Raw genomic sequence first — 13,699 nt, forward strand, 5'->3', positions numbered from 1 at the left:
AAAAGAAAAATCTGATCCGGAGTGCTAAATTTAGGAGCTTTATATGGAACTTGGATTCTGCTGCTGGATTTTGTATGGATTTTTTTCAACCTTTGGTAAGTTTCAATTCACCTTCTTGCCTAAAAAAGAAACAAATGGCTTTTAGGGGTGGGTTAAGGCTTGGGGCTGTAAATCCCACGCTATCACGTTGGGGGTTTTTAACCGTTTGTGTCGCTTGGTTTAATGAAGCGGCGGCGGGGATGTCGCGTTTCCCTGCTGGAGATTCCTAGAGTGCTGCTCGGTGGGTTTATTTATCCCCAGTTTTAGAGATCCCTGTGGTTTATCATCTACGGTGTGCTGCGGGGCGGGGGGAGCCCGGCCGTTCACCCCCAGGCTTCCCCTTGCAGGGAGGACAGACCCCGGCGTCCGCCCCTAGACCGCACTGAGCAACCGAAGCGGGTTGGGGGGGAGAGAACGTCGCCAGAGGCTGCCGGCAGAGATGGCCGAGAATTGGAAGAACTGCTTCGAAGAGGAGCTCATCTGCCCCATCTGCCTGCACGTCTTCGTGGAGCCGGTCCAGCTGCCCTGCAAGCATAACTTCTGCCGGGGCTGCATCGGGGAGGCGTGGGCCAAGGAGTCGGGCTTGGTGCGGTGCCCGGAGTGCAACCAGGCTTACAACCAGAAGCCCAACCTGGAGAAGAACCTGAAGCTCACCAACATCGTGGAGAAGTTCAACTCCCTCAACCTGGAGAAGCCCCCCTCGGTCTTGCACTGCGTCTTCTGCCGCCGGGGCCCGCCGCTGCCAGCCCAGAAGATCTGTTTGAGGTGCGAGGCTCCGTGTTGCCAGTCCCACGTCCAGACCCACCTGCAGCAGCCCTCCACGGCTCGGGGCCATCTCCTGGTGGAGGCGGACGACGTGCGGGCCTGGAGCTGCCCCCAGCACAACGCCTACCGCCTGTACCACTGCGAGGCCGAGCAGGTGGCCGTCTGCCAGTTCTGCTGCTACTACAGCGGGGCCCACCAGGGACACTCGGTCTGCGACGTGGAGATCCGCCGCAATGAGATCAGGGTGAGTCCGACCTGCGTGGACACGGGGGTTTGTCCGGACCCGGGGGGCACCCCTCACCTCTCGCCCTTGTTGCCCTTTCCCCTGTTCCCCAGAGGCCTGTGTTTGTGTAGGACCTGCACAAAACCACCCCGTTGCTGTTCCTCCTCCGCCCGGTCCCCCCGTGGCGGACATGTTAGGTGGCCTCCGCAGCCCAGCAGTGACAGAGCCCGTGGGTGCCGGGGGGCTCTCTGAGGAAGAGCATCTCCGCTGGGAGGTCTTTGGAACCCTTCAGCCATAGGACCTCAGGCCGCTTTGGTCTGGGCTGTGAGGGGAAGGGTCGAGGCTGTGGGCCAGGGGGATTTGGAGCGGTCATCTCCCCAGTTCCTGCTGGGCAATGCAGCCACTGTGGGGAAGGCTGAGGAGCTGCCCACATCTGAGGTCCAGTCACCCCTAAACTGGACTCCGTGGGGGGACAAAGCAGCTGCAGACGCAGACCCCATCCATTGTAAGGCCTGTGAATGTCAAACTGCTGGCTCTTCCCACCGCCATCCCCTTCCCCCCGGCGATGAGTGGCTTCATGTCAGAGACCCCCGGCTTCTTGCTGGCCGGGATTTGGTTGTTTTGGCCAAATAATAGGGTTGTTTTAGGGGCCACAGGGCTGACCCCCCCCCCCTTCCTAAAGCAGCACAGGGCGTAACGCTGGATTCGAGGGAAAGCAAACGTATTTTGCTGGTGGCCAGGCCATCTGGCAGGAGCTTTCACCCTTGGTTCCCCACCCCATGCCGTGGTGGGCATTTAACAGCCTTGCCATGACCCGACCACAGCCTTCCCCCCTCCCAGGGCTGCCCCTCCACTCTCCTTCCGACCCTTCGAAAGAGGCCCAGCGCTTGTCCACCGAATAAATATTTAACAATGAATTGAATGGTGATTACTGTAAAATGGGGATGATTTCCTGTGTATTTTAATGTTGCCAAAATGAGTCACCATTTAGCAATAAAAAAAAACCCAAGAAGTCATAAATAAAAATTGCAGTATAATTACTTTCCAATTGGATGGCCAGGCCTGGGCTGGGCTGGGGGGGGCAGCTCTGTGCAGACAGGAGCCAGCCTGAGCTCACAGGAAGGTTATTTTCCTCTCCAGGTTTTTTTGGGGAAAACCAGAGGGCTCCGCAGAGGTGCCAGCGGCTCCGCCACACGCGCTCCGAGGGGAAAGACCCAGCCTGGCTTTTGGAGCAGTGCTTTTTTGCTTCTATTTATAGGGAAGCATTTTGCTCTCCCTCTGCCAGGGTGGGGAGCCACCCCGGGAGGGCCGCGCAGGGCTGGGACAGGCCTCGCATGTGCATTTCCCGGGAGCCTTAGCCAGGGACCAGAACTATTTTTCCAGGTCCTTTTCCAGGACACTTTGATCTCATCTGTTCCCGCTCTCGCTGCGTGGGGTTTTTTTTGTTGTCGCTGCCGTTGTTATGGCTGGCTGTTCGCTGCTGCTTGCGGATGCAACGCTGCTAATGACCTGGCAGAAAACTGCCACAGGCTGAGGCTGGGTTTTGGCCATGGCTTGAAATGTTAGGGTATGTGGCCAGGCACCTAAAGCATCAGGCGGCTGTATCGTAGGGCTGCAGAATTATTTGGTGACCTTGGCCAAATCCCTCGGTACCTCCATCGCGGCGTTATCTTAATTTCCTTTCTCTGCGGTGATAAGCTCGTCTCTTCCCTCTGGCTACGTGGCTTGGTTGGGTGCCGGAGCAATGGAGGACAGTGCAAAGCAGGGGACAGCATGAGGATTCCCCCCCAGTAGTTGAAGCAGTTTGTCTGTGGAGAGATTGGAGTAGGGAAGAGCCCACAGGAAAATGCCTGGCAGGTTGCTGAGGGCTCCCTGTGTGGCCTTGGCCAGGTCTCTGGTTGAAACCTGCCCCATGCCAGCCGGTGGCTGTGCTGGTTCCTGAATTAGGGTGCGTGTGCTCAGCCGGTGACGGCTTCCCGCCTGTGGGAGCCGGGCCCAGGATTCCTGGCTGCTTGCTCACCCCGCAGCAGTGAGCCGCTCTTGGAGCATCCCAGGAAAGGACAGCAGGGACTAGGGGGTGGATGAGTAACGCTGGGCTCCGGAGGTCTGGGGGCGGCCCCGTTGTGAGAGGTTTGTTCCGTGCATGGGTCGCGTTCAGGAAGCTGTTAATTGAGAAATGAGTCAAAGTTTGGAGGCTCAGGGCCCTGCCCTTGGCGCAGGGGACTTGTGAGTGTGGGGGTGACATGACCTAGTGTGGTTGGGGTGGCCCCGTAGCCCAGAGAAAGGGCAGGAGCCTGCAGACACGCTCCCCATAATCTCACCTTCTGCTGGCCCACCTTAAAGGACATCTTGCCCAGGTTACAGTCCGATTTGAAGGGGAAAAGGTGCTCAACAGTCCTTGGGGACGGCACCAGTGCTTTCTCAGCTGTAAGCTGGCAGTTAGGGCAAGAGAGCTTGTGCTGGGCAAAAGGAGCCAGAGGTGTGTGTCTGCAGGAGGTAGGAGGGTGTCTGCGGAGGGCTGGCTGGAAGTGGAGGTGTGCGCTTGGTAGGTTTGGGGGCCGCTCGGCATTAGGTGCTGCACAAACCCGCAGAGCCCTGGCTCAGAATTGGTTGAACTCCACAGTGCAACTGTAATGCAAACAGTAAATAAAATGTGGTTAATCTTTCTTTCGTGGGCGTATAAAGCGCTTACCTCGCCTTCCCCCCGTAAGATGTTTTCCCTTTGTTTCCTGTTTTTGTAGTGCTTAAAGAGGAGAGGGGAGGGAAAAAAAAAAAGCCAACAACCCACCCTCTTTTTTTCTTTTCTTTTTCTTCTTGTCCTTCTATTTGTGTCAAGGTCTCAAAACGAAACATTTTGTCTTCCATCTTTGCCTTTGCTGCCCCAGGCATGTGCCTTCCGCCTGCATGGGGAGCCTGCTGTCTCCCTGGTTTGGGGGGACCTGCTTCCAGGGTTGAAAAAGAAAGTTGCTCCAGTGCAAGGCTGATGCATTGCTTTTATTTATTAGGGTAAAGATAGATTGCTGGGATTGGAGCTCAGGTCAGAAGGCAACAGCCAAAGAAATGGACTAATTTGCAGGTTATCACCATGTTTGCCACGTCTTTGTGTGGGACATGGTTGGTTGAGGCCAGGTGCATCAGGGCTTGCTTGGGGATGCCTCAGCTGCCTGTCCTCAGCTGGAGGTGCCACCAATGGAAAAGGGCTTGGGGATTTGTTTCAAGGGATGGAGATAGACTTCCCTCTGACCTAGCTTGCAGCGTGGTTTTGAGAAATTGGGAGAAAATCTCTCCGCATTCTGAAGATCCCTGGTGGTTTTCAACATTCAGAGGGAGAAAACGTTTTGTGGTGCTGAGACCTGCAGGAAAACACTGGGGATCCTCCTGCAGGCATGCAGGAGCAGCACCCAGCACTGGCTGTGAAGCGGTGCCCGTTTGGCAAATCAGGGGGACAGGGACTGTGCTGCTGAGGCCATCTGTTCTTGGTGGGTTTGGGCTTGCTTTCTTGGCAGCACCTTGGATAAGGCCGGCTCAGGTGCTTTCTGGAGTATGGGAAAGAGAAGCGAACACTTGGTAGGTGCACAGGAAGAGATGAATCTCAAGTCTGTACCAGAAACTCTGATCTTCTGCCAGCACTGGCTGCCAGCCCCAGTGCAGAGATGGCCTGTGCGCTTTTCCTACCTGTCCCAGCTGATTGCTTCTGTGATTCAAAAGCTTTAGGTCTCTAGAGGGAAAAGCCACCAGCTTTTCTTTGCTAGACAGCCTTGACACCAGAGATGCCTCCCTATTTGAAACAAGTCCCATCTCGCATCCCTGTGCTGCCATCTGTGCCAGGGATGTTTTGCTGGGACCTATGGAGCCCCACTGGTGGAGAGGCTGGGGTCGGCTCCACTGCCCCGCTCCTGGCTTGAACTGCTGGAGATTGTTTTACTCTGAAACAGGTTTGGTAACTTGTGACGGGCTGGATTTTTACAGGCTTACTTATTTTCCAGATGACTTGTTTATGAGGAGCGTGGCACGCAGCGCACCAGAGGCATTGTGAGCACAAGTGCCCAAGTGCTCGAGCGTTAATGTAGCTCTCATGACTGTAGATGGTGTGGGCTGGTGTCTGGCAGGCGTTCCCAGTGGCACTCTTTGAACATGCTTGGTCCCCAGATGACTTTTGCAGTAGGTCCTGTGAAGCTGGAGGTGTGCAAGTTCTCTCTGTGCCTCCATCTGAGCCTCTAACAGCACCCCAGAGCTGAACTGCCAGCCCAACCTCAGGGTTAGGTCACCTAACCCAGGTTTTGCCTATGCCCTGGCTCCTGCTCAGGAGCCTCAGGAGACCAGTGCCAGGCTCCTAAATGTGACTGATCATTGTGCCCTGGGATGCTGTCAGTCGGTCAGGCCGCTGTGATGAGTAATGACTTCTTGAGCCTTGGGCAGTGGCAGAAATCCCAGCACCCACCTAGCCTCGTGTTCTAGCTCCGTGCCATTCATCACCATCGATCTGTCAGGCTTCACTGTGCTGTGGTGTTGGGGGCAGTGGGGGATGTCAGTTCAGACTGATTGCCTGTGCCTTCAGTTTGAGAGGTCTCAAACCCATCTGGTTTTGCTGACCAGTTCTCTGTCTGGACTGGGACAGTCTTCTGCCTCCTCGGGATTGGATTAAGGGCTTTTCCCCACTGCTTTCTTTCTAAGCTTGAGCATTTTCTTTGCCCTTAGCCCATCAGGTTGCCAGTGGTGCTTGCTCTAGGCCTGCTGCTGGAAGTCTTCTGTATAGAGTTAATCTGGGAAGTGACAGCGGAGATGGAGGATGCTGGGAGGCAGCTTGGTGGGTTTGGGTGCTAAGGAGGAGGCTTGGGTGGAGGGGACAGGCTTGGTAAAGAAGAGGAGTAGGACAGGATCTGCAGCAGAGAATATGCTTTTACCATGGGATAAACGCTATGTGGATGGGTGCTGGTGAAGAGTGAGTTGGAAAGAGGAGAGAAAGAGAGGTTCATCAGAAGACCTTGAGCTGTTTTGCAAGGGGCTGACAAATTGTAGCCCAGGCTTACTCCTGCAGTATATAGGGGTTGGATGTACTTTGCAGGTGGGGATCTCCAGCCAGACAGCCCAGAGCTTTCTGCCTTGAAGCCCTCCCTCAGTGGTGGCTTTGAATGAGCTCCTGCGACAGGGTTGTCTGGGTCTGGTCTCTGAACCAGGAGGTGTAAGCTCAGCTTTGGCTGGTGATGAGGGCATAAGAAACTTAGCCCAGACCCTTGTTTGATCTAAATCCAACCCGTGGTATTTATGTAAGCATCATGTGGCTGCTGGCATGGAGGTGTGCAGCCTGCTGCTGTCCTCAAGCCTGCGAGCATGGCGGAGAAGTAGCAAAGACATGGACTGCAGTGTGACACCCTGGACTTCCCTCCACCCCCCAACCTCGTGCCTCACACTTGGGAGCCTGGGTGAGCCCTTCGAGGAACGCAGGAGTCCTTCCCTTCTCCTCTCCTTGCTCCAGCAAAGCACTGTCCTCGAGCTCTTCTGTGCGCTTGGCCAAGCCTGGTCCTGCCGGAGTGGGGTCCATAGCCTCTGTGCTGCTCTGGTCTTTGCCTCTGGAGCCGAGGAGTTGCCTCTGTCCCCATCTGAGAGGGGGGGAAGTAGAAGGGGGGCCTGGTGGAGGGGGTGGGAGGAGAAGACAGATTTCCATGTCTCACAAAGGGCACAAGCGATCAGATTCATGCAACTGCCCAAGAATAAAGAGGCTCTTACAGTGCTGGCTGCCCTGACCTCTCTCCTCTCTGCTCCAGAGGACAGCGTGTGACCACACAGGGATTTCTTAGCTGTGCTTCAGAGGGAGGCAGCGGGTTTTGTATCCCCAGCTTGCCTTGCAGCATATTGGCCTATTTTTTGCTCGTTACCTATCTGTTTACTGGAAATCTTGGAGCATGGTGGTAATTTCTTCCTTTCTTCTCTTTAATTTCGTTTAATTGTTTGGGTTTTGTTTTTTTTTTCCTTTTTCCAATCTGACACTGAAATGGGGCTGAGAGCAGCAGTGCTTCCAGAGCAGGGACAAAAGTAACCAGGAAACACAGGGCAAGAGAGGAGGGATCGACACCGAAACAATGAAATAGCCAAGCAAGGAAAGACTGAATACTCAATAGCACAAGCCTTTGCAGAAATGCCTGGCTAGTGCAGCATTTTATAATCAGCTTCTGTGCTGGGCTGGCCTGCAACTGTAGTGTGATGGGGGAGGAATGCTTTGAATTAGCTGGATGCCAGAATTAATTCTGTCAGAATTCAAACGTACATGTATGTACGGATTTATAAATAAACACTTGGAGCCAGATTCTTGTTTGCCACGCAGGCTCTGGGGCACAATCCGGTCTGGCTTGGCTCGTTTTCTTTAAAAAGCTATAAAATGCTATGGCTCTGGGTTAGGTTCTGGTGACTTTGTCAACTTTCTGTGTTTATCAGCAGCCCGTAGCCTCAGGAGATGCTGGTTTGGTTGAAGTAATGGGGATGGCTGGGAGGAGTCGGGGCTGCTGAGCTTGCCTGTGGTGGTAGCCAGTTTTCTGCAATGAACTGATAGAGAAGATGGGGCAGATGCTGGGGGACCAGTGGGGAGGTGTGGAATGATGTCCTGCCCTTCTCTTTCCTCCATGGAAAAAGGATTGATAGAGGCAGCCACCCTTCCTGTATCCAGAGCTACAGCCAGCACACTTGGGAATGGGAGGAAGAGAAGCCTGGTCCCAGATACGGAGGGAGGGGTGGTTGTTTACAGGCACGAGACTCTGGATGCACGCAAGAGTTTTGACATATGTCCCCCAGATGAACTCAGGAAAGAGGTTCCCAGTCCTGAATCCTTTCTGATAAGGACAGCTTCGGCACGTTCTTGCCAGGGGATCGTGGTTGTCCCTCTTCTGTCTTGTGATTCGCTTGTGATGGTAACATGAGCAAAGTTTCCGGCTCAGAGCAGTCTCCTGCCACTTCACAGTGGTGCCGTCTGCGTAACACGCACTCAAAGTCATCTGCTGGGATGATGTACCAGAACTGTAAAAAAAACCCAACCTGAATCGATTTAATTTGTGTTCCTTCTCTTCCCCCTGCCTGTCCTTCCTCAGTTCCTTGGTGTGTGGATGCTCTGGGGGAGCCGTCTCCAGAGCAGGCTGGGAAGAGCTGAGCTGCGGATGGCTCCAGATGAGGCAGTTGGCAGGGAGTGATGTTCCGGATGGCTGTGTCTCTCTGAAATATGAGTAAACGTTGTCAGACTCTATGATCTGGGGCTTGGGGAGGTCTGAGCTGCCCTTTCTTCCTGCTACCCGTCTCTCCCCATGTGGGATCCCCCGTTAGCTCAGCATCACCCAGTTTCCTCTCCCTTACTGGGTGACCTGGAAGCTTCATTCTAGGGCTTTGGAGAAAGGGAGGGAAAATCCCTCATATCCTAATGGAGGCAGTGTTTTCTCTTGCTGTACAGCAGCTTAATCCAAACCCTCATTTGAGCCAGTTATTGTGTGGCTTTAAAACCCCGTCCCCTGGAAACTAGTCTCCCGCCCCTTTCCCTCCCAGTCGATCCCGGTCGGTGGAGCCGTGCTCCGGGGTTTGGTGCTTGGCCACACGCAGACACAGATCGATCGCGCTGGGGGGCGGGTTGATATTTCTGTGGCAATGGTTTTTATGGCTGGTTGCGGTTGTTGTTGGAGTTGAGGGGGTTGGCGTGCGCTCTAACGGGCTTGTGCGTGTGGCAGGGGGGGAGAGGGTAACGTGATCGCGTCCTTCTGCTCATTATCCTCTTGTTAGCAGCGGGGGCTGCATCCCTCTCCCCATCCGAATCCATGCGGAACTGCGGTGGGATCTGTTTTTCCCTGCAGGTGAACTCCTCTGTGCTCAGACAAAGGGCTGGGGGGTGCCGGTGCCTCCCTTTGTTCTCCTCCTGTCCTGGTGCACCCGCCTCCAACGGCAAAAAGCCCTTTGAAGCGCGCCTCTCAAATGGATGGAGCGGAATAAATGCGCTGTGAGGTCTCTGTCCCCCTCACAGACACTTTGGGGATGGGAAAGGGGGGCACTCCCCCTTCCCTTGGGTATTGTACTAGTGATGGGGGTGGCCAGAGCCGAGGGGGAATTACAGCGCTTTCCTGACACAGCTGCACCGTTGTGGCTGAGGCCCATGAGCCCTCTTTGGGTCAGAGGTGGATTGGTTGTAGGGGATGGGATGTATGGAATGGGAGCACATCTTAGTCTTGTTTTCTTGCCTCTGCCTGCTGGCATCCTACATGATAGGGCATCCAGGCAGGGGACTAGAAATAATGCCTTGTGTGTTGTGCGAAGACCACCCCTTGCCAAGTGCATCCTGAGAGTGTGAGCCCAACAGGAAAAGCCATGGTCTGTCCTCCTGCCAAGGATTTTGTAGCATTTTGCTTGTAACAGGGGCAAAAAAAGTCAGTTTAATCCCTGAAACAACCTAATATCTGGGTAGGGAAGTCAGGGTGCTACCCTAAACTAGAGATAAGTGGAGGTGGAGGGACCTGCTAGGGAGTCAGAAAGTCTGTGACAGTGTAGGGATGCAATCCTGCAGACTCAAGCTTTTTTTTGCTGGTGGTGATACCTTGCTGATCACAGACCATGCTAGCTGCCCCAAATCCAGGCCCTTCCTCCCCTGGTCCTTCTCAAGGCTGATTCCTGGCTACTGCTGTCATCTGTGAACAAACATGGTACTAATCTCCGTTTATCAAAGTGGCTTTGCAGCCATCTGATAATACCAAGGTGATGAGCGAAAGCTAAACCTTCTTCTGCATGTTAAAACTGCCCTCTGGAACCTCCCTCAGGAAATGCTCCTCCTTCCCAAAACTCAAGACCTAGCTTTGCAGGAGAGAGAGAAACATAGGAGGTTTCCGAAAAGACAACCTTCAAGCACAAGCTGCACCCAGGAACTGTAGCCACAGACATTTGAGGAAAACCTTGTGCTTCCCGAAAGGTGCAGGCTCAGAATGTCTGTTGGCTTGGGTGGAGGAAAGCAGGGGAGTGGGAACCCATGTGGCAACAATCCCAGGCCCAGGCATGTCCCATCCATGGGTGATCATCCTGAATCCCAGTCCTGCTGGCTGCTTTGCATCTGTGAAACCCATCTTTTGTGCTGCCTGGTGGAGGGAGCAGGAGTTAATGTTTTGAAGGTCAAGCAGAAATCGAGAGCTGGCCCCAAGGCACAGCTGTGCTAGCTTGCAGGTAAGGAGAAGCCACAATAACTGACCTCGCAGCCAGGTTTCTTTGTGGGTGCAAGCTCACCAGGGGATGAGGAGCCGCTGTTGTTGGTCCTTCTGCTTTAGAAAATGGCAGTGTGGTCACAGCTAGATATGGCTTCTCTGGTTGTACCCGTCGTACCCTGCATGCTGGCGCTGCATCCCCAATCCTTCTGCAGCTCTCGGCACATCCCATAATGTCTGTGCCTCCACCGCATCCTCCTTAAAAGAGGATAATGAAACTGGAAGGGGGAAGCAGTGCACGCTGGAGGCACCTTGGTCTGCCAGGCTTGATAAAGCACTACTGATCTGCTGGAGACCTGGAGATTTTTGAAGCAGGAGATGAAATGCCAGGTGGGAGGAGAGGGCATCTGGAGAAAGCTGCCTCATGTGGGGATGGAAACTGAGCCTCAGATCTGGCTCACATGAATTGGCAGGACCGGAGTTGAGCAGAGCAGCTCCCCTGGCTCCCAGGGAGGATGGAGCTGACTGGGGTCTGAGCTGTCGAGCTCCGATCGCAGAGTCAAACCTGGAAGATAAATGATACTTCAGGGGCCTGAGATCAATAATGTCAAAGGCTGGCCCGTAATCGGGTGAGATTAAAAACCAATGACAGGCCTCCTCACAGGGCCAGAAGTCAGCACATTGAAGGAGAGAAGCAGGGTTTGCTCCTTTACAGTTATTCCCTGGCAGTACCCATATCCAAAACCCGCCTTCCTGGGCTGCCCCCTGCAACATCAGCAATTCCCCCCTCAATCAATATCGACCAGATCCCTCAGGTCCTCTATGGCCAGCCCCTCTTCACTGGTCCCTGTGCAGCTGGTCCAGAGCACTCTTGCCCTTGGGACAGTGCTGAGGTGAAGACAAAAGCAATGCAGCCCAGCACTGGCTGCCAAGCCGCTTTCACTGCTGTGGGATGTGCGGGGGCCATGGGAGGCAGAGGAGAGGAGGAGAGACTGAAGCAGGAAGCCACATCAATGCTGTGGGTACCATGATGTGCTGCGTGTTGTAAAGAACACATAAGGAGTTTGGGAAATGCGGGCTGCAGATGGCTCTTGACTTTGTTCTAGTATGTTGGGTTTACCTGTATTTGTCCACTGACGGGTGCACAAGTGCTGGGCAGGAGATAAGAGGGTGTGTGGTTGTACCTGTTTTGGGGGGCACTGGTGTTGGAGCTTGTCACAGAGGTGACTTCTCCCTTGGGTGGGCACTGGGCAGGGAACTGTCATTCTGTGTTCAGCTCAAGTGTGCTTCCCCTGATCAGCAGCAGCCACAGTCTGGCTGAGGTGGAGAAGATGGAATTGATTTATTTGGAGGAACAAATTAAGATAAACTTGAGTCCCTTTTGTCTGTGCACCCTTAAAGGAGTGCATGCTCCACTGCAGCTGCCCAGGGCAGCACTGGGGCTCCTGTGAAGGGCACTGGGAAATAGGATGTTGCCTCTCTTTCCTGAGCGCAAGGGTGATTAAAGGAGAAGGGGCTGTGCCATCTCCTGCTGCTGCCCCTCTGCGCACACGGGGAGCTGGAGATGTGGCTTGCCTTTGCCCCGGGCTCCTCTTCCCCTTCCTCCCTGCTCCCCCTGCCCTTCCCTGCCAGGAAGCCTGGCCTTTGTGTGAAGTGATGCCTCCTGACATCAGCTGGGCATCACAATTTCCTCTGCAGCAGGGAGGGTGAGCAGGAAGGATAGGGGTGCTGTGTTCCCCAAGGGGTGTCAAACAGTCCTGGCCTTGCTGGAGCATGGAGAGGCTGCATGTCCAGATGAGATGCTCCGGGGAGGTAGTAGTCCCACCAGTGTGGTGGTTTGGCAGAGCTTTGCCTGCTGTGCTGGTCTGCCTGAAAGCACCATGACTGGTTTGTTTCTTGCTGCCTGTGACTGATGGCTTCGGTGGCATCTTTATTGGACACCTCTAGGGACACAGTGTTGGGCTCTATATTACTGAAGCTTGGGCAGTGCTGGCTGTGGGGTCTTGCTCCAGAGTCAGTGGCCTAGAAGTGGAGAGGCTCACAGCAAGGCAGGAGCAGGGCTGACATCTCCTACACCTCACCCTGGGAGCATCTTGCTGTCCGTGTAGACCCATCACTTTGGCAAGGGCAGGGCGCAGCTCAGCCACGAGGGGCTTTGCGGGGTCCAGGCTCTTGGCTGCTCCTCGGAAAGGGGCTAATGCAACACATGGGAATTGGCCAAGTGCCTGCTAACAAGAAGCCGTGGCTGGCACCTTGCCAGGAGCTTGGGGCCTTGCATCTCTTTAATTCGAGATGTGTTTATGGATGGATGGCGTTTTGCATCTGGCTGGCTGGAAACTACAGGTCCCAGCATGCTCCCTCCTATGTCACCTGGCTGCTGAGTTCCAGCAGGAGCGCGGGGCCACGGGGATCATAGTCTTGGTGCTCACTGCTGTGAGGCTGTGCTGCTCTGGAGAAGGGTTCTGATTCAGCATGGCTGGGCAGAGCCAGGCTGCAAGACACAGGGCTGGTCTCTGCCTCCTGCTTTCATATCCTTCCAACCACCCACTTGCTTGATGCCAGACCAGGTTGGCCTTTTCATGTCACCAGGCTGGGGGAGCGGATCTGGTCCTATTCTTACTCGTTTGCAATGTAAATATTTTGGTCCCGAGTACGTTGCTGGGAGCCGTGTGTCACATTGAGGAGCATGATTCATTCATGCTGTTGCTGCTCGGAGCACAATGAGGCAGCCTTGGGACCGGTCCCAAAGATTTCCTGTGATCGCGGCTGGTGGGGAATTCGGGACGTCACGTTTGAGTAAGTTGGAGCCCTCTCCGCGTAATTCCTGCAAGCCACACGTACTGTGCCATGCCCAGCGTGGCATGATTACGTGTTCAGGACTTGCCATCCCCAAAATGTGGTGGGTACAGGTGGCTTGCATTTCCAGAGAGGGAAAGAATGGAGAATGAAGCTGAGCTCTGGCTCTTGCCTTCCCCAGCTGCTGGTATGTGGGGATGGTGGCAGGGTGTAAGGCTTTGTACCTGGTTCCAGCCAGCCTAACAAACAAAGGTGCAAAGCAGTTCAAGTTCAAACCCTGCTGCACATCAAGTCTCAGAAGAAGCTCTCACAGAGTTCCCTGGTGGGGCCAGCACCACATGAGCATGTGTTTTAGAGGGACATGGGACAGCCCAAGGCAGGATGCTGGGCGGATGAGCCAGAGCAGTGGAAGACACCCCTCCATCCTTGCTGGTGATGCTCTGCTGCCAGAAGGGACCTTTGCTCTCCCATTTGGGTCACTGGTACAGAAAGGGCTGCACTCTCCTCCCTGGAGCTGGCTCCTTCTGTCCCCCTGTGTGTAGCTTTGTCCTCCCCACACCACTGAGAGCCAGGTGTGGGCTCTGCAGCACCCGGATTCGTTCTGGTATCCTTCGTTAGACACTGTTTGTTCATGCTGCATTTTTCTTTTTGCTGGCTTGCTTGGACACGCACTGGTACATTCACAGTGCTCAGGCAGTAACGTGAGTCTCTTTCCCATTAG

At 54.5% G+C, this 13,699-nt stretch overlaps 2 protein-coding genes across 2 annotated transcripts in view; one reads left to right on the forward strand and one right to left on the reverse strand.

The window, feature by feature from the left end:
• CUNH10orf95 (chromosome unknown C10orf95 homolog) overlaps positions 1-13,699 on the reverse strand; it is a 174,958-nt gene that overhangs the window by 150,983 nt on the left and 10,276 nt on the right. The window lies entirely within an intron of this gene.
• Positions 1-13,699, forward strand: part of TRIM8 (tripartite motif containing 8) — a 29,301-nt gene that overhangs the window by 1,192 nt on the left and 14,410 nt on the right. The window contains exons 2-3 of the mRNA XM_062601937.1: positions 35-95; positions 387-1,048. Coding sequence (XP_062457921.1) covers positions 479-1,048 — 570 coding nt within the window. The 5' untranslated portion in view covers positions 35-95; positions 387-478. The remainder of the gene's footprint in view (positions 1-34; positions 96-386; positions 1,049-13,699) is intronic.

Source organism: Pezoporus occidentalis, unplaced genomic scaffold (assembly GCF_034315485.1).
Source record: "Pezoporus occidentalis ecotype Australia unplaced genomic scaffold, CSIRO_AGI_Poc_V1 ctg73, whole genome shotgun sequence".
NCBI classification, from domain to species: domain Eukaryota; kingdom Metazoa; phylum Chordata; class Aves; order Psittaciformes; family Psittacidae; genus Pezoporus; species Pezoporus occidentalis.